The 23,572-nt window shown below is 39.0% G+C and overlaps 3 protein-coding genes and 1 long non-coding RNA gene across 5 annotated transcripts; 1 reads left to right on the top strand and 3 right to left on the bottom strand.

The window, feature by feature from the left end:
• Window positions 1-1,711: 1,711 nt before the first annotated feature.
• LOC105017080 (neuritin-like) lies at window positions 1,712-8,179 on the top strand. Its single transcript, XM_010881408.3, has 3 exons — window positions 1,712-2,086; window positions 4,858-5,008; window positions 5,995-8,179. Exons 1-3 carry the CDS (start codon window positions 2,035-2,037, stop codon window positions 6,227-6,229), a joined length of 438 nt encoding a protein of 145 aa, XP_010879710.2. The 5' UTR covers window positions 1,712-2,034; the 3' UTR covers window positions 6,230-8,179.
• Window positions 6,232-11,595, bottom strand: LOC105017079. The gene is made up of 3 exons (XR_828502.4): window positions 11,436-11,595; window positions 7,631-7,663; window positions 6,232-6,319 (listed from the first exon to the last, which is right to left on the bottom strand). It is a non-coding gene; the product is annotated as an uncharacterized LOC105017079 (long non-coding RNA).
• A 1,883-nt stretch (window positions 11,596-13,478) lies between these two features.
• Window positions 13,479-15,947, bottom strand: sys1 (SYS1 golgi trafficking protein). 2 transcript variants are annotated; one of them, XM_010881409.3, is made up of 4 exons: window positions 15,494-15,947; window positions 14,542-14,801; window positions 14,389-14,456; window positions 13,479-14,120 (listed from the first exon to the last, which is right to left on the bottom strand). In XM_010881409.3, the coding sequence occupies exons 2-4, from the start codon at window positions 14,701-14,703 to the stop codon at window positions 13,880-13,882; spliced, it is 471 nt and encodes a 156-aa protein (XP_010879711.1). In that variant the 5' UTR covers window positions 14,704-14,801; window positions 15,494-15,947; the 3' UTR covers window positions 13,479-13,879. The 2 variants fall into 2 exon arrangements, with proteins under 2 accessions (XP_010879711.1, XP_019910763.1); XM_020055204.2 differs by having other exon boundaries at window positions 15,796-15,947.
• Window positions 15,948-19,805: 3,858 nt separating this feature from the next.
• Window positions 19,806-22,180, bottom strand: LOC105017104 (protein S100-B-like). Its single transcript, XM_010881455.4, has 3 exons — window positions 22,105-22,180; window positions 20,142-20,285; window positions 19,806-19,943 (listed from the first exon to the last, which is right to left on the bottom strand). The coding sequence occupies exons 1-3, from the start codon at window positions 22,108-22,110 to the stop codon at window positions 19,806-19,808; spliced, it is 288 nt and encodes a 95-aa protein (XP_010879757.2). The 5' UTR covers window positions 22,111-22,180.
• Window positions 22,181-23,572: the final 1,392 nt, after the last annotated feature.

The raw sequence follows: 23,572 nt of genomic DNA, 5'->3' as shown, positions 1-23,572 counted from the left end.
TGAATTCAGTATTTATTCAACAAAAGTAAAACTGGTGAAGAAATTTTTTTCAAGTACTTTTCCTCCATAATATGTATGTAATGTTCTAAAGGATGATTCTTCAATTTGTGATACAGTGATATAAGCACTTTGTTTGGGCTTTAGATTTTGCTCCATGTTATTCTCAGGGAAGTTGACTGATAAATATAGAACCGACATATCCACCAACGTACTATTTTCCAGTTAACTTTCAGCCACCTGCTCTCCTTTGGATTAAACATGGCCAATTCAGAAACATGGGATGGCACTAGATGTATTTTTGGTGCGGTTCATCATCAGGTGTGAGAAGTAGGGATGAGTTGTTCCCGAACGAACGGCTCCTTTTGTGATCGTTGGGGGACTAATCACATTAGTGAAAGCGGGCATTTGATATCATTGTTTTTGTTCAAACAACAATTATGTACAGATAATGTAAAAAAGTATGCACTAAATATTGTATATCCGCATTGCATAAATAATTGAATATGGAGAGGGCATAATTGTGTTCCACACACATTTTTCCAATAGGGTAAAGTGTGTAAAAATAAAATGACTGCCGATCTAATTAGGACAGGCAAGAAACCTATTCGAGCATGTATTTCTTGCTCTAACATAATTCTTGCCTACGTTTTTGCCTTTACATTAAACATATTAACTATTTGTTCTGGGGTTATTTTCAAACATTTTAAACGAGGAGCCACAAGAGCTGGTGTGATAGAAAAAACCTCTTTCAGGTGAACGGAGCCACAAAAGCCGGCTCACCGAAAATATCTGAAAACCGATTATCCGAGATTCAATCTTTTATTCGACTAGGTTGGATACCACATTATGTAGGCTAGTTGACCTTGGGAACTGGAGTCAGATAAAGCTTGGTGCCCCTGGACAGGTGTGATAATGTGAAATACCTACTATCCGAAATGTAACCGAATTTTTTACATAGTTTCAACTAGGTTGTTTTCTGCAGTTCAAGTAGCCTATTTTAAAACGATGTCAGTGAAGATAAACGATTAGATAATGTTATGAGGCTGGGTGGTTAGGACTGTTGTAAATGAATTGCAAATATAGGCTATTATTTGTATAATGGATAGGCCTACACCAAACATGGCTGACTTTCTGTGAGGTGATGAAAAATTACTTACAGAAGCACTGCATCTCTGGAATGCAGTTCATGTGATTACTCGAGCCTACTAATCAGATTTTATACTTTAATAGTCCTACATTTGTGCACATGCCCAGTAATTCTTATGCTCAAGTAATAGTCAATTTATCAATTACACGTAAGCAGTAAACACACGAATTAGTGGAAGAAAGAGTGCCATTTGGAGAGAGATTCGTACAAGTACAACACAGAACGCAATAATTTAAAAAAGGGAAAACTTTCTCAGAAAAACGAAACTGAATAGCATAATCCATGTATAGACTATTTGATCAGCCGAACTATAAGAAAAAAAGGAAAATGAAACGTTAACGTTCACTGTTAGAAAAGTTAAAACAACTTGGGCCTACAGCATGTCGGAAAAGAAAAGGTATTTTCTGTCTTCCAGAAAAATGTGTCTTATATATGTCCGACACAATTGAGATCCGATTAATACTCAACGCTGACATGTTTTCGGAACTGATATGGCCGACCTCGGATCACACTCGGATTGGGTAGTGATTTTACAAAACTGACGGATGTCGTGGGTGTGTCCGATTGGAATTTCACGGATACAGTTCAGCTCGGATAATACAGTTCGGATCCGATGAAGACCTCTACTCCGAATGCCCATCACTAGAAGGAAGCGCTCTGAGAGGCAGCGCGCAAGAGTGGGGCAGGTAACGGTTGTTATTATGGGTTGGATCAAGATTAAACTGCAACGGATTCTCCAAATGTTAATCGCTTCCTGTTAACGCATATTTAGTCATTAATCTTCTTCGGTTCGTCTTACGTTGCTTTGATAATATCTCAATTTATGTGCGACTTTGCTGGACCCTACAAATGGCGCGAGGCACCCTCCGCTGGGTTTGATATGGGATATGGGATTTATGTCGGCGAAGATTCCAAGATTTGTTGCATTTATGACAATAGGTAAGGCGGATTAAATTATGGTTTTAGATAACCTACTAATTCATTGGTAGAAAAATAATTGGTCAGTTTGCAATACTTTTTCGGTATTGCTATAGCTGCTGTTTTATAGGCTACAACAGTGATTTGGCTTAACAGCTTCTGTTTTTGTAAATGTGAAATGTCAAATATTTTATTAATGAAGTGTTTAAGCTTAATATAGATGTTGGATGCAGTGACAACTATTTTGGTAGGGACGAGCCTGCATCATTCGGAGAGCTTATCTCATCGTCACTCAAGTGTGTTCACTATAGGATATATTTTAGTGTTTGAATGATCTTTGACCAGAAATAGAATTACAGTTTTGTACTGGTGAAAAAAATATACGTTAATGTAAGTGTTATTTAAGGCAAATTAAATTATATTATTTTACCATGGGCTCCTGTAAGTTCAACAGCCATCTCATTAATTCATTAAAATCACAAGGATGTATCCAAAAATACGTATATTTGTTTACTTGATTGCCTACATTTTCCAACCTGATAAATTCCAAATGTCAAAATGACTGATTTAAAACATAAAGCTGTGCAAGCAGAACCATTTAGGTGCTCTATAACAATGTTTATATTGAAATTATAATATTATGAACTGTGGTTGGAAACCTGAATGCTAATTACTTGTAAGCTGTGGCATATATGGCCTTATAACACGGTATGACACTTTTTAGCTTTTATTGTTCTGTTTGCATTAGTAACCAGCTCATAATAACAATAAGACAACTCAGAGGGTTGTGCTATATGGCCAATATACCATAGCTAAAGAGCTCTATCCAGTCACTGTACAACCGTTATACCTATAAGAACAGCCCCATGACTGGTATATTGGTTATAGGCTTATACCACACCCCTTGTGCTGTATTGCAAATATATCAGAAGTATGATGCATAATTACTTATTGAATGTTCTGATTAAGTATATTCTTTGTCACTCAATATTTTCATATCTTTAACCCAAATAATATAAATGAAGGAAACCTAAATGATCAAATAATACAACATGAGCATATTCACAAAATTATGCAACACAGTGATCCCCCAGAGAAAAACTGAATGCATCCATATACCGAAGACCAGATTGTGCCACTTTCAGGTTCAGTGACTGCTGAACCATTTTAACTCAGTGACATTTTTGGTTTATTTTCGTTTCAGGTCCTGCCACAAAATCATTCTTGGATTTAGGGCTGTATATTTACTACATATTCTGATGTACACCTGCATGTGGTTGGGATAATTGCTGTGTGATCCAAGTACATTTCACATTACGGACAGATGACCTGACATTCTCTTTTAGACTTGTCTGACACAGAAAGGAATTCATGGTTAAATGATGTAATTCTTATCCTGAGACAGCAATGTATTCCCAAAACATCACACACTAACCACCATGCTTTGCTGTTGGTATTGGAGATGATACTGAAGGATGTAGTGTTCTTTTTTGTGCCTGATATGATTAAAAACTGGTTATGCCCTTTTCATGGCAGGCCCTGAAACAACCAGTGCAAAATCAGAAGTCCACAGATATCTATCAACTACTGCAAGCATTTGGTTGCTAAAGGTGGCACAACCAGTAATTACGTTTAATGGTGAAATCACTAATTTGTTACTTGACTTTTTCTATAAAAATTAATTAAATCAGTTCAAACATTTTCTTTATTTGTTCACATAGTGCCCCTTGATGTAACAATCGTTTTTTGTTTGAAAGCAAGGATGGGGCACATGCTTTCAAGGCACTGTGATAGCAGTGAGACTACTCTGGGATGTGTGGTCCTTGGCCAATATACCACACCAAGTGCTGTGGATTGTGTTTAAGCACAGCCTTTGGCCGTGGCCACACCTTTTTGGGACTTACCGCTTCAAAATATCCACTGCCAACTTTACATTTAACCAGGGGTTGCTTTTTGGAAGGAGGCAATACATTAAATGTGAGGCAGCCTGCAATGGCACGTGAATTTAATAGATTTCTTGAAAACTATCCAAGCAAAGCTAACTAATCTATGGGCTACTTCAGAATCCCAGTATAGCCCATTACCTGATATAGTTCAATGTTTTCTAAGCTTTTAAAGCTATAATTCAAACTGAAATCCCAGACAGTGGTTATTACAGTGGCCTTGAACCCCTGACCCGAAGTCAGTTGTTCTCAAACTATGGTCCAGTGGTATGCAGTGCTCCCTTTAGTGGATATACTTTTTAGTGTAAAAGTTTGAGAACCACCTAAGTGATCCATACGTGGGTGGGATGGTGGAGGTAGTGGGGAGAGTTGTGAGATGTATTATTCTCACGTCTCACTGTATCAGTTGAGAAGTGAATATAACTTTGGATGGCTTCATCCTTATTTGGAACCATCTCTAAATCTCACCAACTAAGGAGGCCAGATACATGCAGCTCCATTGCAACTATACTGAGATGTATTGAAGATAATTGTGTTGTGCCAAATCTCCTGAAGTCCAGGGAGGGATGTGGAGGGCTGATATAACTATTTTTCCTCCATCGTTGGCTCCAATGGCAACAAAGAAGGAGGGTGACCTACTTTTGTCATCCTCCCACACGGTGCTTCGAACAGGGAGGTAGATAGACAAATAGATAAATGTGAAAGAAGAGCCTAATGTTATTCTATCACGACTAAAACCTATTATATTTGTCCTTGGTAAGTGGAATGCAGAATTGTACATTAAAACCTATGATTTAAATAATAATATCCTTGGCTTCTTTTTCTGTTTCTGTGTGTTTTTTTTTTTAGTGTCCTTGGTTTTGGCAGGAGTATCTGCTGTAGATGTGAAGTGCGAGAATATTTACAGAGACTTCTCTGACTGTGTCCTGGAACTGGGGGAGAGCATGGACAACTACCAGGAGAACGTTACCAGTGAGATGGGAGTTGAAGCTGTGTGCAGGTGAGAGGGGAATGTGTCAGTATGTGTGTGTGTGCGCGCAAAGTTAGCATGCTCCATACAACTGCAAATACTGTGAATATTCTTTGCAGTGCGCTCAGTTCTCATGGGACATGATTAACTACCATAGGCAGATAGAATGCACAGAATAGTGTCTGTATTTTTATTCATCAGGCTACTGCTTGCATTAGATCTCATTTCGCTCCCATTTATATTTTGGTATTGGTAATGTATTAGGAAACTCTTTAGCCGTAAAGTACTCAAACATAAATCAAAACACAAGAGATACATTTTCTGCTTTTGAAAACACACAACACATATACAATACATAAGAGCTAATAGTGTGTGAGGTTTGTACCTTGTTGTAGAACAGCAGAGATACTTTCCAAGGAAGATAACAGAAATGAATGGTGCTAAAACACTGAGCCACTGTACTGAATAATTTATTATGTTGCTGCAGCAGTAATGAAATTCAGAAGCCATCTTGTTTTTGTGTCATTGTTACGGAGTGTATTTCAATACCTTAGTACAGTATATTTCTGTTTAAAGCTTACGCAGGCTTGTCCTCTCCTGGTTGAAATATTTCCCCTTTTACTATCAACTCTCTAACTATAACTCTCTATTTAAATAAAGGAGGATCAATCTTGAAGAACACTAAAATCAAACCAGTTACACTACTGCAGGACTACAGTCAAAAAAAAAAAGCTACATTAGAAAAAAATTAAATATTTATTGAAGACACACCTACTGTATTATGGCGTATGTTGAAGGAGAGCTTAAAAGCCTGCCATGTGACGCGATTACAATGTTAGATAAACCAAATCAATATCATTCATTCCAATATATTTTTACCAACGGGATCTTTAATGCCAGATAGGAATATCATAGTGAGGTATGTGTGGACAAACAAGATCCTCTTTTGAAGCACTTTGTGACAACTGCTGATGTATCTAATGAAATGCATGTGAAAATGTTGACTTCTACCCTAGCCACTGGGAGGCATTCCACACGTGTGCTCTGACGGCACTGTCCGGGTGTCAGGAGGAGGTGGGCTCTATTTGGGAGACCCTTAGAGAAGACTCCAGGAAGATCCGCTTTCAGGGCAGCCTCTTTGACCTGTGCAGCCCTAGCTCGGCCCCTAGCCTGCCCACGCCTCTACTCCTTCTACCCCTGCTGCTCCTGTGCTCGCTGGTCCACGGAGGGCCCATCTGGTCCTCCGCATAGGTGGTGGATGCATCTCTCTCCCTCTCTCCTACCCCCATGCACTTTCACATTCCCAGGGGTGGCCAGCCGCATCCTGAGCATGTCTGAAACCTGAAGCCAAGGATTGGAGAGAGAGAGCGAGAGCGAGAGAGAGAGAGAGCGAGAGATGATCAGGGAGTAGAGGGACGTGGAATGAAGATTAGGTTAGCACACAGAGCCAGATATCTATGGTACTGGGTAATCAGAAAGATATGTTAATATGGGAAGAGGAAGGATTACTTTGGCTCTGGGTTACTCATCATAGATGTCTTTGTCACTAAGTAGTTAGAGAGTTACGTCATCAGAGCCTTATACATTAATGTCATCAATATCTATAAGTCTACATAAACCAAGATTCTAGCAATTTTAAATTAGCTACTAGTGTACACCTGTGAAGAAAGCTAATTAAAAGCAATTGGTTGGTTTTGTTGACAATCAAGTGAATTTGTCATAAACATTGAAGTATTGAACCTTCCAAACTAGCCCAATATTGTTGGAGAGGCATGGCTGCTATAATAACACCAAAAAAAGTCATTTTCCATTGCTGTTCTCTTTTAAACAATTTCTTTCATAATCTGGTGAGACAATAGATGAGGTCAGGTAATGCCATTTAAAAATATCGTTAAAATGTTTTAAGAGGCTGATCCATCAGTTATGTCCCAAGTTATGCTGGCCTTCACCTTGTTCTGTGTATTTCTGTGTTACTTTTCAATTATTACTGAGACAGTAAGCATTTTTTTCTTTTGGCTCTACTCTACTCATGTTGGGATATAAAAGCAGTCTTGTTTCAGCAAATTAAAGAAAATTGGTTTAAATTAATCCAAATCTGGAGATTGATCAGTAAATAACTTGAACTCTTTTGACCCTGAAAAACATTCTAGTTGAGCCATGGCAGCAGGGTTGGGATTATTGTCTTGCTGTATAATGTGGCTTCAGTGAGTTGGACTTCATCAGACAAGATGGTTCTTTAGCTTTCAGAATTAATTCTGGTGCTGTCATCAGCAGTTACATCATTAATGAAGACAAGTGAGGCAGTTGCAGTTGTAGCCATAAATGCCCAAGCCATAACCCTACCTCAGCCATATTCCACAGATTGCTTTTGGGGAGTCCTTTATCTACTACACACTTTCCTTTTTGTCACTCTGGTACATATTGGTATTTGTCCCGCTGTTTATTTAATTAGCAAACTGCAACCTGGAAATCCTGTTTTGAAGGTTAGCTACTGGTTCTCACCATCCAGAGCATTTAGTAATGCTGGGGAAGTCTTTAGGTGGCAGTGGCTGACATCCAGTGGCTGACCTCCTGTAGTTTTCCAAATAGTAATTATCTGATTTCAAATCCACATTTGGGAGAATGGAGCCAAAATAAGTAAAAGGTACTTACTGTCCCAATAATTACAGATGGCTCAGTTGATTCCTGGACAAGAAAGATGTGACCATGATGAGCACAGATATTACTATTTAACAATGACAAAAACAATTGCTTTGGAAAGATATGATTTACAACGTCGGATCAAAGACAACCTGCTAAAAAAATAATAATACATGTATCAAACATTTAGCTCTAACTCTTGCCTAGTTTCTCTGTCAAGTTTATCAACCATGGGAAGATAATGTTTCAACATTATTTTGGAAAACTTTACTATGTGTTTATTGTACAAATAGGACCAGAGGTCAAAATCATGTCTGTGGTTTTCACTCTTCACTTTGATTTCATTTATCAGTTAAGGTCACTTGTCTGGAGATAGAATACTGCCAAAATGTTTGCATTCACACTATACAACTCAGAAATGTGAGCCGTGTTTCATAAATACACTGCATACAATCCACACATGTAAACTGTGATCCATAAATACGCAGCAGCGAATCAATGATTGTAAACATTAATTCGTATATATACACAGCATTAAATTCACAAGTGTGTAGTTGGAATTGTAAAAAATATGCACAAATGTAAGTCACTAGCCACAAACCAACATTACCTGACTCATATTTCTAAAATAGTGTTTGTATAAATGCAACCAGATTTGTCAGTCAACACTTTTGTGTTAGAATTATCGAGTGTGCTTCAAGTTGTGTGCGGTGATCGGTTTACATTTGTGCACAGAATTTTGGCATTTACGTTCCGAGTTTAGATCACAGGTCAACAGTTATTTGCATGCATCCAGATATAGCAAGAATTAATACTGTAGTGGCTAACCAGGCAAAATATGACAGTTTTTGTGGTTAATATAGCCATGTAACTTAGCAGACAATTATTGTAAATTGGCTAACTAATTACTAATGCCATACACTGTAACTATAGTTTAAACTTACCTGTAAATGGAGATGAACAACCACAGTTGGTTAGCAAATGATAGTTGGCAGTATACATGAATCAGTTTACATTTGGGCACAGAATTTTAGCAGTTACGTTCTGAGTTCAGGTCACATGTCAATGATCCACAAATGTGAGTGAAACCACTAGTGAAGATCTCAATGTTTTAGAATATCTTGGTGAATTCCAGCCATTCACCTAAGCACACAGTGATGACATCATCTACTCAACCAACTGTGGTTGTTCATCTCCAATTACAGATAAGTTTAAACTATAGTTACAGTGTATGCCATTAGTAATTAGTTAGCCAACTTACAATACTTGTCTGCTAAGTTACATGGCTATATTAACCACAACTACTGTCATAGTGGTGTTTTTCCTGAAATATTTTGACTAGTTAGCCACTACAGTATTCAGTTTTGCTAAATCTTGATGCATGCAAATAATCGTTGACCTGTGACTTGAACTCGGAACATAACTGCCAAAATTCTGTGCACAAATGTAAACCGATCCACGCACACAACTTGATCCACAAGAAGCACACTCGACAATTCTAACACAGAAGTATCGACTGGCAAATCTGGTTGCATTTATACAAACACTATTTTAGAAATGTGAGTAAGGTAATGTTGGTTTGTGGATAGTGACTTACATTTGTGCATTTTTGTTACAATTCCAACTACGCATTTGTGAGTTTAATGCTGTGTAGGATTACATGTGTATTTATGAATCATGGCTCACATTTGTGAGTTGTATGCTGTGAATAGAAACATCTCCATACACTTGTTATTTATGAACTCCCTTTACCTGGTCATTTAGGTCTTAATTAAGGACTTTCCTCATCTGGTTAACACTGAACTTTTTCCACATCTGGTGCTGGGTAAAATCAAATGGAACATAACTTGTGTACAGCCTTTTCAAACACAAGAAAATGTATGCTATCATAGTAAAAGGACACATTTTACATTACTCGATGGAGGAATACACTCTGGTTTGTTCCCCTCTTCCCAACTAGTTATTATACGTATGAAATGGATGCTGGTTATGTAAGAATGGTCAGTATTTTATGTATCATCTTTTATGGAAATGTTCAGCTGTAAACTGATCTGATGTCATTGAATCCATAACACCTATAAGCAATTCTACACTGTTCACGTCAAAGAACATTGAACCTTACAATAACACAGAGTGTACTGAGTAGATATTTAAGACACATTGCAATGCCACAGACACTTTCCAATTCTACTGAATGATATCAATGCAGGTTGAGTGTCAGTGCCGACAAAATAGTATTCGTAACAAATAGGACCTAAGTCATAGGATCATGCTTGCATTTCTTTTGGCCTAATGTCTCAGTGTAACACAGTAGTAGATTTTGCCAATAGCTGCAATAAACAGTATAATCCAAATGGGTCAATATAGATATGCAATGTAAACAATTTTTTGTTTTATAGCAATGTATTGTACTGTTACTTTAAAGTTTATCTTTAACTGTGCTGACCCAAAAGGCAATAGTGCTAAGAATAATGCAAAATCCCTGATTGATGACAATGCATGATTTACACCTAAGATAAAGCTACATGTACCTCATAAGAATTTGACCCATAGAGAGTATGTAAAAGTCTACACATCCTATTTAAGTCCACACAGAACATATTTTTTTCTTTTGTACCTATTCAACAGTATGTAGTATGGTTCCCTCTCTGCATGGTTGGTTGTGTCTAGATACCAGGCTAGATATTTAGTTTAGAATGCATTCCCAAGAGACATCCATCTTCAGTCAGCATGTTTGTACTGGTTGTCTTCCACACCTAATTTGTGCCCCTGAATGTGCTAGCATTCTGTACTGTTTGTGTCAAGTGTAAAATATAGTTGTTACATTCTCTAACCATGAGCAATATTCATGGTAATCACTTGAAAGACTACCTTCCTTTTTTGTGAGATGGGCAGTAAACAAAAGCATGAAAGAGAGAACGTAACCACCAGTATATTATGTATGACTGATTATTTAAAGAATTACCACAGAGAAAAATCAGGAAACACTACTGAATGTAAAATATCATGTGGTCTTTCACAGATCTCAACTACTGAAATTAACAAAAAGCCTGTATTGTATTGCAAAGTAATGTGTTTGAAATAAAATCTCCAGTTTGAAATCCTTTTTTTATGCAAACATTATTACAGAGAGATCAAACACTACAACATCACTTGATTTGTCTCAAGTTATCAGTAGGTTTTTCACAACAGATATACAAGAGCTATTTCAACTGCTTTCCCACACATTTGCACCTTGGATTCTTTTTTTAGACATCCTTGCGGCAAGGAACTAATAATGAGGACTGGATCCAGTATGGAACAGCCCAGCCGCCAGTCTTTCAGGCGCTCGTTAGTGGACTCCCATCTGTTCTCCCACATCTGGTCACAGAGGGAGCAGAAAGGGACTTGGGTGAGAGTCAGAGGGGGCAGCAGGGTAAATGCTCCCCTTCCTTGGCACTCCCCAGTGGGAGGCCAACATCAGTGTGTGGTTGTGGTGTGAGCCCCTCATCATGTTGCCTCTTCAGTCACTGATATTTCTACAGCCCAGTTTGCATCAGCCACAAAGGGGCTGCCTATAGGGCTGATCTGTTCTTGCAGAGCTACAGCCTGTAGGTTCTCTCCAGCCATAAGTTAGTACACCTGGTTTTATTTATTAACTGAAGTGCGAAATGAGTTAAGTCACAACTAGGGTTGGAGAGAAAACTGAAGGTTTTTCCAAAAAACTCCAGGAAGAGTATTTGTCTGCCCAGACCAAGAAGATCCCACATTGGAATGACCACAATCACTTTACAATTCTATCCTCCTTGAAGGCACCGTACAGTCAAGTGTGACTTACCTGTTTTCTGGATGGTATTTACACACTACAAGGTTGACATAACACCAAAATTGATAAGATTATGAAAATGCCGATAGGAAACCCTGATTCTGAAATGCAGCAGGACTTTCTCCTAATTACACATCACTTCAGACAAAATGAGCTAATTGATTAGTTCAGCAATTGCCTCAATTCAATATTTAGAATTCCAGGTGAGTCAAATCAAGCATTAGCAGCACTCCAAGATCAGTGTTGCTACCCAATTGTGAAACAGCTGTTTGATTGTCAGCCGGTTTGGGTGGGACTGTACTTAAGGTCAACTGCATGATGTCACAAGGCTGATTTGCTTGCAGCATAAGTAGTTAAAGGTGCAATATATTTAACGTTTTATTAGATAATAAAATTCCCGATTTCCGATCCATTTGAAGGACTGCATGTGAACTGTAAGGGACCAGGCTTTGTGTGCTGCAGTAATTAACTTCTTCCTGCAATGTCAGGTGATGTGCTGACGGATGGGAATCTAATGACAAGTAATTATAAAGAGAATATTCAGATTGATGTTACTGATGGAATATATGTTAACAGGGACACAAGTGACAAGTACAGGACACAGTACATTTTAATGCTCATTTCCAGCAACAACCTAGCAAATATTAGGGTTAACGGAGTGACAGAACAAGATGTTCTAAGAAATCCCGAATAGAAACACTATACTCCTACTCTTACAGGTAAAAACAAAATACCTGAACAATTCCACATTTTCTATGTGATCAACCCAGAACACAATACCATATGCAACCGTAGCATAGTATTCCACATCTATTAAGCTACCATCAATAATGATGACGCTTAATGAGGATAAAATTGAAAATACCACGTTAATTTGATTATTTCAACTACTTACATAATAGTATTTAATGTTGAGCTCAATATCATGTAGAAGCGCAATATCATGTTTAACATTTTGGAATGCCTATAAACTTTTATGCAACAACGTGATTGGGCAGAGGGCTGACATAATACTATTAGAGTGCAATGAGCACATTAAACAAAACATAAGAAATGGTTCAAACGTATGTGTACCAACGCAAAAAAAAAACTCCTCGTATGGTCTGTTACGTTTGGTACTTCCGTCAAATCTGAATGTAGCAAAGAGCAAGCACATCACAAAGACCCATAAAAACCATTTCAAACTTTAAAAAGACTTTATACACAGGTACTACTGTTTACTATTTCCTCTGAAAACATTAAATACATATATATATATATAATAATAATTTATTAAAAGGAACTGCAAATGCAAACTTTGGTAACAGAATTCCTGGAATACTTCTCTCAGCTTTAACGTGTCGAAGCAAATCTATTTTGGTTATTGAAATCCCAGTATTGGAATTACATCATCAGTCCTTGATTTGTAAAACAGAAATGCATGATTTGGGCTATGAAGAACACAGAACTGTACTTCACACTAGACTAAATAGTAGTCCACTTGGGTACAACAGTCCTAGTATGCCCTACTAATACAGTATTGTACAGAAATATTTTGTTTGATGTTGTCTAATACCCTGTTTCCATCTGTGTGGGGAAGAAGAAAAACAAAAGTTTTCACTTTGAATAACGTGTCCCATTACATGGAAATTGCCATGACCAAGCATGCTTATCCAAGTAGGTTTACGTGTAATTATACCATCGACAGCAGTAACAGCATCACTGAGCACAGCCAGGAACAAACAGTGACAGCATCCTGTCAGAACACAGCCGGCGGCTGACAAACCATCTCCAGACAGCCATCTGCTCTCCACAGCATCACACCATATACAGAACACTTAAATCCATTATGCTTGTGGTATGTGCGGAATGATTATGACTATGTATGGATGAGCTTGGATCATTCCTTTTCCTCCTCACCCAAGCACACAGAAAAATGAGGGAAGAAAATACAAGTCTGTGTTAGGTGACCTGTTTTCATGTAAAATGGGTAATGAAATGCCAACGCAATAAGTTTCTTATTGTAAAATGTTCGATGTTTATCATTCAACTGGCTCACAATAAAACAACCAAAGCGCATGTGCATGACAACCATTTATCCACATTCATCATGTCATAAAACCATGAAAGCATTAAGATTTTTGCAACACTCAACTTTGCTTCAACTTTTGTCAAAGGATTACAGTAGTGGGTTAAGGAACAAGTTAGCATGGACAGTTAGACAGAAAAGTAGTACATGTTCACAGATAAATTCAGCAACCAGAACCTAATTTCCAAGTCCTTGAATCCATTGTGGTGTGAAGCCTTCTAACTCCAAGCATATCTGTCTCTAGATCCCACAACGGCATTATGGTGGCTTGCTTCCAGAGTCCCACCAACTGTTCAGGCACAAATGTCCCATATACTTCCCGAGCTGATTCCTGTCAGTGAACAGTTCAGAGGATGAGCCAGTGTCACAGGGTGAGGTCAGGTGGAGGTCAAAGGTTAGACTTAGGTCCACTGTTGACTGGAATGGCCCTGAGCTCAGTCCGCATGCACAGGTACTCTCCGATCACAGCCATCAGAGCCATGCAGGCCACATTGACCAACCACCAGGAGAGGGCCGCTGGCAGGTGGGCGTTGTAGATCCAACAGCCAATCATGTGGAAGAAATGCACGGTGACTGTGAAGTCCAGGCATTGCTTCCCTCTGCGGATGAAGAACCATAGGCCGAGGGCACTGAAAACAGAGTTAGAACCAGGTCGGGTTTTAAAAAGACTGCCTGCAATAAAAACACCTGAAAACTGCGCTAAGCCACTATGAATAAGTTGTAACTTGAAAACTTGATTAAGCATCCCACTCCTCCAAATTAATTTTTCTAAAAGATCAGTGGGACAGGTTCAAAGCCCTGCTGCAGTGGTATATGTGCACTGGAGGCAGGAGCATAGACCACTTACCCACCCTAGTACACAGAAGTAAAGTACTTTGAAAAGGCTCATCAACTTACCAGGTAAGTGCATTCAAGATGAATGCCATCATTGATAGCCTGCCCTGAATTGTTGCAAATCCAAGAACCTGCAGGAATAGAGCCATTTAGTCAGTAAGACCACTGTCAACTCAACAAATAAGAAAACTTAAGCCACATTCCATGATGACTTACCTCATAACTGAAGATCTGGTCAAGTGATCTGTTGGTTTGTACCAGACCATCCACTCCAGCAAGCCACAGACCCAGAAAGCTGTAGTAGATGCACTGCATCAACACAATCTGAGATACAATAAGGACCGGGTCCCAGATGTAACTTCGGAAATGACTGCCCATTCCAAAGCTTCAGGAGGGACACAGAGACCCAAAAACAGCTGAAAAGGGCAAGGTTTCTCCTTTGCTCAGATGTACAGGGAGTGTCAGTAATTTGAAACCTGAAATTAAATGGCAGACATTAAACAGATACAATTCAGGTGACTTACATGGTAATATATGACGCCCCAACTACATCAATATATCCAGCAAGTTATACTTCCCGAAACAAAAACTCTGAAAAATGGAGTACAGTGTAAAGGCTTACAGCTAGTAAGCGTTACTGCAATAGCTTTATTAAAATCGTCTTCATTCACTACATCTACACATGCCAACAAATTTAAAAGACGCTGCCAGAAGTAGATTTAACAGGTTAGGTAAAAATTCTTTTTTTTTTTAAAAGGCTGCCTATTCTGCCCAGATTCGATGCAGTCTCAGGTAAGTTCCGCCTGATGGTCTCCCACAACAACAAAACTTAATTCTTGTTGTGTTGTGGGATGTCAAGACATTTGTGGATAGATTGACCAGAAAAAAAAACGGTTATTGTGCCGGTAGGTTCTCACGCCTTCACAGTATTGGCTAACAAAGACAACGTTTGACGCGTTGATACAGACAGTGCATTTAAGTTCAAAATAATCTTGTTATTGTACAGTAGCTGGTCAACAACGGCTGTTCAGCATTATGCTGAACCAAACTGCTGTGCAAATAGCTACGACTTTACAATCCAGTACTAGTAGCTACCGTACCGTAGCTAATGTACTATTAGCTAGCTTATTAGCACCGGTGACTATTACGTTTACAAAGCACAACATACCTTTTACATTCGCAGAATTTTCATATCGAGTGGTAGGTAGTATGAGACGATTGATAACAACGTTCCGATCACTTAGGGGACGATATAAAAGGCTCCGACTCAATTTCTTGAAATAATACAGTCAGTAAAAGCTAGGTGACTAGCTACTGATCCTACACAACGTACTTATGATGTAGCTGGCTAGCTGCCGTTGTACTGAACTAGCATGAAATACCTCAAACGGGGATATTCCATTCGTACTCTATCTACCAGGTCCGGATTCTTATGGTTTTATGTTCTACTTTATCATGAATGACACCCACCTGGTGTCCCATGTCTCAATCAGTCCCTGGTCAGTAAAAATTAGAAAACCGCAATAGAACTGGTTCTCCGTCACAATGTTTCAGGGAACTAGACTGCCTCAAAGATGGCCGGCCGTTGTTTTCTACGTTCTATCTACCACATAGATACTAAAACAGTAGATGGGCTGATGCCATAGAGCCCCTTTAAACCGTACCTGGGACCTGTTATAAATCTACAATACAAACACATGTTAGAAGAGGCATTTCAGTTCTTATAACAGTTACATTTCCTTAATAATATACAAATAGCCACTGTCAGGCATAGCATAATGCATAAAATGACTGTACTTTTCAGAATATTACCAAATAAATACATTTGAAATAGTTTTCAATAATTTATTAATTTAATGTATTCATACTTTACTGTAGCAAGCTAGCTTAGACAGTTAATTTAAAAAACAAACATAATTCTGATACTGTAAAGTTACATAGCTCAACAGCTACGGTTAGGCTGGATTAGCTTTCTTGTTCAATAATTAAAAACATGATATGTAAAAAATAAAAGCATGTTATCATACATTTTTACACTCAGTGATGTATGAACAATGTTTCCCACCTACTTTGCATCGTTCATCCTTTTTCTGGACCAAATTACTGCTTCACAAAATACCACCATGACTAGTGTGAAGTGGCTTGAATTTTCCGAACTGGTCCCAGGTAAGATGGCGGAGCTATTGAGTCGTCAGATAAAACTATATGTCCCATCTATACTTTATATCTATGATCTACCCACCGTAACATCAGAGATCCATATAATGAAGAGATCAGCATCTTTCCATTTGCCTGTCTCAACGACGCGTTATCTGACAACGTCATGATATTACACGTTTCATACCTAGCACGCCTATCGAGAGGGCAGAATGTAGTGCAGTGTTGCCAGATACCAGAATCAGAATCAGCTTTATTCGCCAGGTATGTGTACACATACGAGGAATTTGACTCTGAATTATACAGGCTCATGATGTGCTTACTGACGTACACATAAATACCCATAATAAATCAAAACAATAACATAGTAAGACTGATGAGACAATAGTGCAATGAGCAGGGTATAAAGGGTGCTGGAAATATATATTTTTGTACAGGTATTATTATTTACATAATGACGGTGGATGTAATCTATATATATCTAGTATAATGGAGCAGAGTGCAAACGATGCTGGAATGAATAAATAAGTACTTTTTGTGCAGGTGTAATGTACATGAGGTAGGTGGATATGATAAATACAGTATATATACTCTATATATAAGTAGTAGATAAATACAGTATATGTAAGTAGTAGACAGGTTGATGTTAGGGTCAGGTTACTGGGTTGTTATACAGGGATTGTGCCTGGCACTAAGTGTCTGAAGTTGACTGTTCATCAGAGTGATGGCCTGTGGGTGGAAACTGTTCCTGTCTCTGTTTGTTTTGGCGTACAGTGCTCTGTATCGCCTACCAGAGGGGAGGGGCTGGAAAAAGTTGTATCCAGGGTGTGATGAATCTGCAGTGATGTTTCCTGCCCTTTTACTGACTCCTGGATGGAGGGCAGGTTGGCACCAAAGATCTTTTCTGCAGTTCTGACTGTCCGTTGTAGTCTGTTCCTTTCCAGTTTCGTGGCAGATCCAAACCAAACAGTGATGGATGTGCAGAGAACAGACTGGATGATGGCTGTGTAAAAGTGGATCAATAGCTTCATGGACAGGTTAAGCTTCTTAAGCTGGCGCAGGAAGTACATCCTCTGCTGGGCCTTTTTAATGATGTCGTCTGGGTTGAGCTCCCACTTTAGATCCTGGGAGATAGTGGATCACAGAAACCTGAAGGATTCCACTACAGACACAGGGCTGTTGAGAATGGTGATGGGGTGCTGATGGGGCTCCAAAGTCATCTCCACAGTTTTGAGCGGGTTAAGCTCCAGGTTGTTCTGACCACACCAGAGGACTAGCTGTTCAGCCTCCTTTCTGTAGCCAGACTCATCACCGTCCCGGATGAGGCCGATGACCATAGTGTTTTCTCCGATCTTCAGTAGATTGACAGATGGGTCTCTTGAGGTGCAGTTGTTGGTGTAGAGGGAGAAGAGCAGTGGGTAGAGCACACAACCCTGGGGGGGGCACCAGTACTGATTGTTTGGGTGCTGGATATGGTGTTTCCCAGCCTCACCTGCTGACTCCTGTTGGTCAGGAAGTTTGTGATCCACTGACTGGTGGAGGCTGGCACATTGAGCTGGATGAGTTTGGTATTGAGGATGTCTGGGATGATGGTGTTGAACGCCGAGCTGAAGTCCACGAACAGGATCCTTGCATAAGTCCCTGGAGAGTCCAGGTGTTGCAGGATGTAGTGCAGTCCCATGTTGACAGCATCATCCACAGACCTGTTAGCCCGGTATGCAAACTGCAGGAGGTCTAGCAAGGGGCCTTGCTAGATAGGACAGATTCCAGCCCAAATGGGCTATTGTTAAGGACAGTGTGTGTAAAAAATTGGATTTGCATGGTTTAATTTATAAATGTATGCCATGGAAAGTCAACTCATATCTTGCGAGATCCGGAATCTGATGCTTTTCTGTTCTACTTCATCATTAATTGCACCCACATGGTTTCTCAGGTTCAAATAAGTCCCTGATTAGAGGGTTGCAATAAAACAAAATGGAGTTTGAATGGCTTTGAGGTCCAGATTTGAGTAGCAATGATGTATGGTAAATCCCTAATGTTGGGGTACTGTAGGGTATAGACAGAGGTCTTATACCCCACAGGTACTAGGCAAACTAAAACAAAAACAAGCTATCCTTGGTCCATTCAACACTGCGGGAGATGCTTTCAATTACTGTAATAAGGGGATAGTTACATGATTCAATGTAGCAAGTTGACTTAGCTCTGTATAAATGTAACATTCTGGCACCTCTGTAAAACTGTTTTCTGCTGCACACCTGAACTCCATTTTGATTAGTCCCATGATAAGTCCCATTTAGGAATAGTGAGGATCTGTCTGAGACAAGGTGATGTCATCTTTTTAGAGCAGTGTGTTTTTGAAGTAGCTTGGTACTTTCAGTAAGATGATGGGAGTGATGGAAGTGCACCTTTAATGCAACACATGTCCAGTAGAGTCAAAGTATTATCTAGGAGTATTGGGCTCTGCCAATCAGCTGCCAAAGTTTTGCCTTCCGAACACTTGAACCTGTAGTGTTCCCAAAATGTCATTATTCATACCCATTCAGAAACTGATATGTCGGATATAGTCTGAGGTGGAATTTCCAGAATTTGGATAAAGGGGAATGTTTAGACTGAAACCTATATTCAAACGTAGAATACATATGTTATGTTTGTGATGCATGTAGGATTGCGTCGGTTTTAAATTCCGGGGATTCCATTAGTCTGTCTCAGAATCTCTCAGTCAGTGGTTCAATAGAAAGTGACAACAGGAAGGCTGCATGCTTTGGGGTGAAAGCTTCCATGGAAATCGAACAAAAAAGTGTTAAAGAACTGTTCATGTCATTATTAAATTTTTCACTGACATTTTAGTGATTTAGCAGACACACTTTTATTTTCAGCAATAACTTTCAAAACATTTTCTCAGAGACCAAACAACTTATTTTTCCTGAAATCTAGCAAACCACTAAGCTAGCATGCCACCCCAAACCTCCTCCCATTAACACCCTCTCCTCAATTTCATGGATATTTTGTCTTTCATTTCTTATTACAGTTGCAGGTATTATGCTTGTAAATGTATCAGGTTTCCTAAAGAGGGGCATACACAGAAGTGCAATAGCCATTGTATCTCTCTATGAGCGAACGGTGGTGTGATTTATTTTATTAGGTTATTGCCTAAGCTGCTCTTTTCTTTTCCTGATAGTGATTTCTCTCTATCTTTAGATGAGAGGAACCGCAACAGCCTTTGGTATAGAAGGGTTCATTTGACATGCGTCCATCAACAGTGCAATGTGTTTTCCCAATATGTATGTTATACACAGACAGGGTCACCCTGTAATACTGTTGCACTAATGGTTGAAGAGGTCGTGGGATGAGGACGTCACCATGGCAATCAACGCGATGAACTCTTGGAAGTCAATCTCCAGGTCTCTGTTCTGGTCTAGGTCTGCAAACAGCTCGTCCAGAATCTCATTCTCCTGGATTTTCTTAAGGGTCAAAAACAGTGTTATATTATTATTTGTATTCTGCAATGGCCCATATGTCTATAAGTAGCAATAGAAATACCCCTGCAGTTTTTGTAAAGTGACCTACAGATCAGTAATAAGCTGTTCAATTAAAATATTTATTATTGAAGTATGTATTCATCCACAAGGTTAAAAACATACAGACATCAGTCAACTTACAGTGATAAAGAGACTCATCTCAGTATTGATAAGATCTTTGAGCTCTGCCTTCTTCAGCTTGCATTTGTGGCCTGAGTATTTATGGAACACCTGGATGATGGTAATCATGGAACTCTCTAGTTCTGACATGGTCCCCTGAGTTCTCTTTCAGGAACACAGAATCATAGACACACATATTACAGTACAAAACACTTAATGCACAGAATACAGTTCCAGCAAGCACACATCCAAACAATTAATTTCTATATTGTAGCGACCACTCCTAATGCGATATCTCTATTTGGAGCAGTAGGTAGTCCGCCGGGCTGGGGAGTCGAAGGTCACGGATTTGAGACACTGCTCACCAAACGCTACATTGGTGTCAGAAGTGGGATTGGCCCAGATGGCCATTGGACAGGTGTGTCTCCGTGAGGGACTTGGTAAAGAGAAGCATGAGGACATGCTCGCTTGTTTGGTGAGGGTAGTGTAGTGAGGTGGGTCACTACACTACCCTATTTGGATATCCCTATTTGGAGCAGTGGGTAGTTCGCCAGGCAGAAGAGCCAAAGGTTACAGGTTGAAGACATTGCCTGCCAAAGCTACAATATAAACAATTTGGTTTTACACCTAATCCAAGTTGTGATATGATTCAAACTATTTTGTCTTTTGATCAATCACATGGGGTTTTAAATGAAAATATTTTTCAGAGCTGATGTAAAAATAAATAAAAAAGATGTGAATCCAGCAATATTCCTTCTTGGTCCATAATTAAAATGTCATTCATATTCAGAAATGGCTATATGCATACATACAAATCTTGGTATTTCTGGGTATGTAGATTGTGTGGATCGATGGATAATGAGTCACAGCTTGCGATGTCAACATTTTCTACTGTAATATTTTATTCCTACAACATATGATTTTGTCAGTGTGAGTATTGAAATTAACGATTATCATATGACTTTTCTTGCATAATTTAAAAGTGCCCTTTATCTGTATATTTTCTCAATTGAAAATCTAGCACCTGTATCAAAACATCACCCCTTTTTTCTGTTTTTATATTTTCTTATGCATCCTGTCTGTCCCTCCCTAACTTAGAAATGTCTTGCCATTCACTGAACAGTGGTATGGTGTTGGTGTTTAACTCAAATCCAACCATCTAGTTATAGTTTCCTTTAGCATTACAGCCCTTTATTCTATGGTGGTTGTTTTGCAGTGTTACTTAGAGGGTTTGTAGCAAACAGAATGGATGACCTGGATGGTTTTATAGAGTTTACAAAAAATATTTGTTTTCTACACTGTAACTGGTTTACAGTGTAGCCATTTACAATTTCCTGAATAGTTATACTCCAAATGAAAGCAATATTGTTTCAATTCAATTTCTTTGAATATCAAACACTTTTTGGGGAGTTAGAAATATAGATAATTTTTTCAGTAGCCTAGTTAGATAATCTTACCTGTGACAGAAAGGTTGTTAAATCAAATACCCCACAAAATCTGTTATGTTCCTGAGCAAATTCATGAATACATTGATTTATTAGACGCCATTGGTGATTTTAAAATCTAATAGAAAACTGCATGGAGACTTTAAGATCTGATCATTTGAACATGTATTCACATAACTTGTTTCATTAAATGTATAACATAAAGAAACCCCAAAAAAACACATACCTGTGACCAGCGCCATGAGTCAAATAATGTATTTGGCATATTTAAGCTTTGATCAGGCCAGATAACAACACTATATACTTAATGTACTGTACGTAAAAAAATATATGCTGAAGTGGCCTGTCTAGACACTAAATAAAGTCTAAAGATGTACATTTATTCGTAGGTTCGTAGAATAACTTATCTGTAGTAAAACTACATAATGTAGGTGTGCGACAGTACAATACTAAAATTATTTTTGTAATCTACACAAATTATCCATGCAAATATAACCACTACTTAAAATGACAGATTATTTCATAATTCATTATATTACCTGCATTTTGAAGACCCAACCCAAACTTCTTGCTGTATTGTGTCTTGGTAGGCTACTGACTAACTGATGCTCTAATACTGAGACACTCCTAGTCAGTGTCCCAAATGACACGCTAATCCCTTTATAGTTTTGACCACATCCTGTAGGGACATAGTGTGTTCTGCTGTCTCTTAGTGCTGGTAACAGCTAAAATGTTTCGATCAATCACATGAAAGCTTCTTTCTATTAGCTAGACAGTGGTTGTGTCCCAACAGGCACCCTATTCTATTAAAGTGCACTCCTTCCTATAGGCTCTGGTTATCTGGACCCTAGTCAAAAGTAGTAGAGGGAATAGTGTAGAGTGCCATTTGGTGCTCAGGCATGCTCCATTTAGGCCTTTGTCTACTATAGTAGTGCTTGATGTATTCAGCATAATGGATGCTTATCATGGCATTAGAAGGGAAATGATGGAGACACTAAAACCATACTCTTTTTCATTTGGTCTCTAATTGGGATTGTCTTACTCTTGTGTTCATATTGAATGACAAATGCCCTGTGACGGCTGCTCCGCGTGGTGTTACATCCGCTTCTCTACCTCCCCTGCTTCAGCAAGCTTCTTCTTCATCAAGAAGAAGGACGGGGGGGGGGCTTTGACCCTGTATTGACTACCGGGGGCTGAATAACACCACGATCAAGTACAGGTACCCGATGCCCCTCGTTCCCTCAGTCATCGAGCAGCTGAGGGGGGCGTGCTTCTTCACTAAACACGACCTCCGGAGTGCCTACAACCTGTTGCGGTTGTAAGCACTCGGGTAAGTATTTTTAATCAGGGTTGATCTAGTAATATACTCATGGCTGGGGGAGGTTGTTTTGAGCTAGGGATGCAGATAATGGTTGATCGTGTGATGAAATTGAATGGATTTTGAACGCGTGGACACGTGTGAAAATGACACGTGCCTCGCCGATCAACCAACAATTTTGTCAAAACCTCTACATCCCACTGCTATAAATATACTGTATCAGCTTGACCATATCCGTTTGACTAACACTGTTCTGTTTTTATTCAGTTATCATAAAAAAGGTCATCTTCAGTCATCTCTGGTGTGTGTACCTAAGGGAATCTACGTTCAGTAGAGCTGCACTCTCTACACCTGATATCCCATTCATCAACCTTTGTGACAGTCAATTACTCTCCAGCTTTTCTTGTTGCCTAACATAACAGGCAGACATTAGGGGCCAAATTTGGAGACAGTTTATGTCTAGTGTAGGACAAAAACATCAAGCTCAATATGGAGAATGATATGACACGTGTATGACACATATACAGTTAGAGAAAAACATTTCTAACCAGGCTAGGCAGTCCTCTGAGAACCCTGTGTGGAGTCCTCAAGGGCTTGAGCCCAATCTTTTCTTTTTTTACCAGAAACTATGTGGTTTAGGACCTTTAGAGATGTTGAGATGTACCCTTGGCATTCAAAAACGTTAGAAA

The sequence above is a fragment of the Esox lucius genome, chromosome 17 (genome assembly GCF_011004845.1).
Source record: "Esox lucius isolate fEsoLuc1 chromosome 17, fEsoLuc1.pri, whole genome shotgun sequence".
Lineage (NCBI taxonomy): Eukaryota > Metazoa > Chordata > Actinopteri > Esociformes > Esocidae > Esox > Esox lucius.
This window is presented reverse-complemented; position numbering and strand designations above follow the sequence as displayed.

Excerpts from the sequence above, each read along its gene's own strand:
- sys1 (XM_010881409.3), bottom strand. The coding sequence starts at position 14,703 with ATGGGCAGTCATTTCCGAAGTTACATCTGGGACCCGGTCCTTATTGTA. Across the intron at positions 14,457-14,541 it reads ACCAGATCTTCAGTTATGAG|GTTCTTGGATTTGCAACAAT; the intron begins GTAAGTCATCAT and ends CTATTCCTGCAG. Across the intron at positions 14,121-14,388 it reads ATCTTGAATGCACTTACCTG|TGCCCTCGGCCTATGGTTCT; the intron begins GTAAGTTGATGA and ends CTCTGTTTTCAG.
- LOC105017080 (XM_010881408.3), top strand. The coding sequence starts at position 2,035 with ATGGGATTTATGTCGGCGAAGATTCCAAGATTTGTTGCATTTATGACA. Across the intron at positions 2,087-4,857 it reads TGTTGCATTTATGACAATAG|TGTCCTTGGTTTTGGCAGGA; the intron begins GTAAGGCGGATT and ends TTTTTTTTTTAG. Across the intron at positions 5,009-5,994 it reads GGAGTTGAAGCTGTGTGCAG|CCACTGGGAGGCATTCCACA; the intron begins GTGAGAGGGGAA and ends CTTCTACCCTAG.
- LOC105017104 (XM_010881455.4), bottom strand. Across the intron at positions 19,944-20,141 it reads AGATGAGTCTCTTTATCACT|AAAATCCAGGAGAATGAGAT; the intron begins GTAAGTTGACTG and ends TTGACCCTTAAG.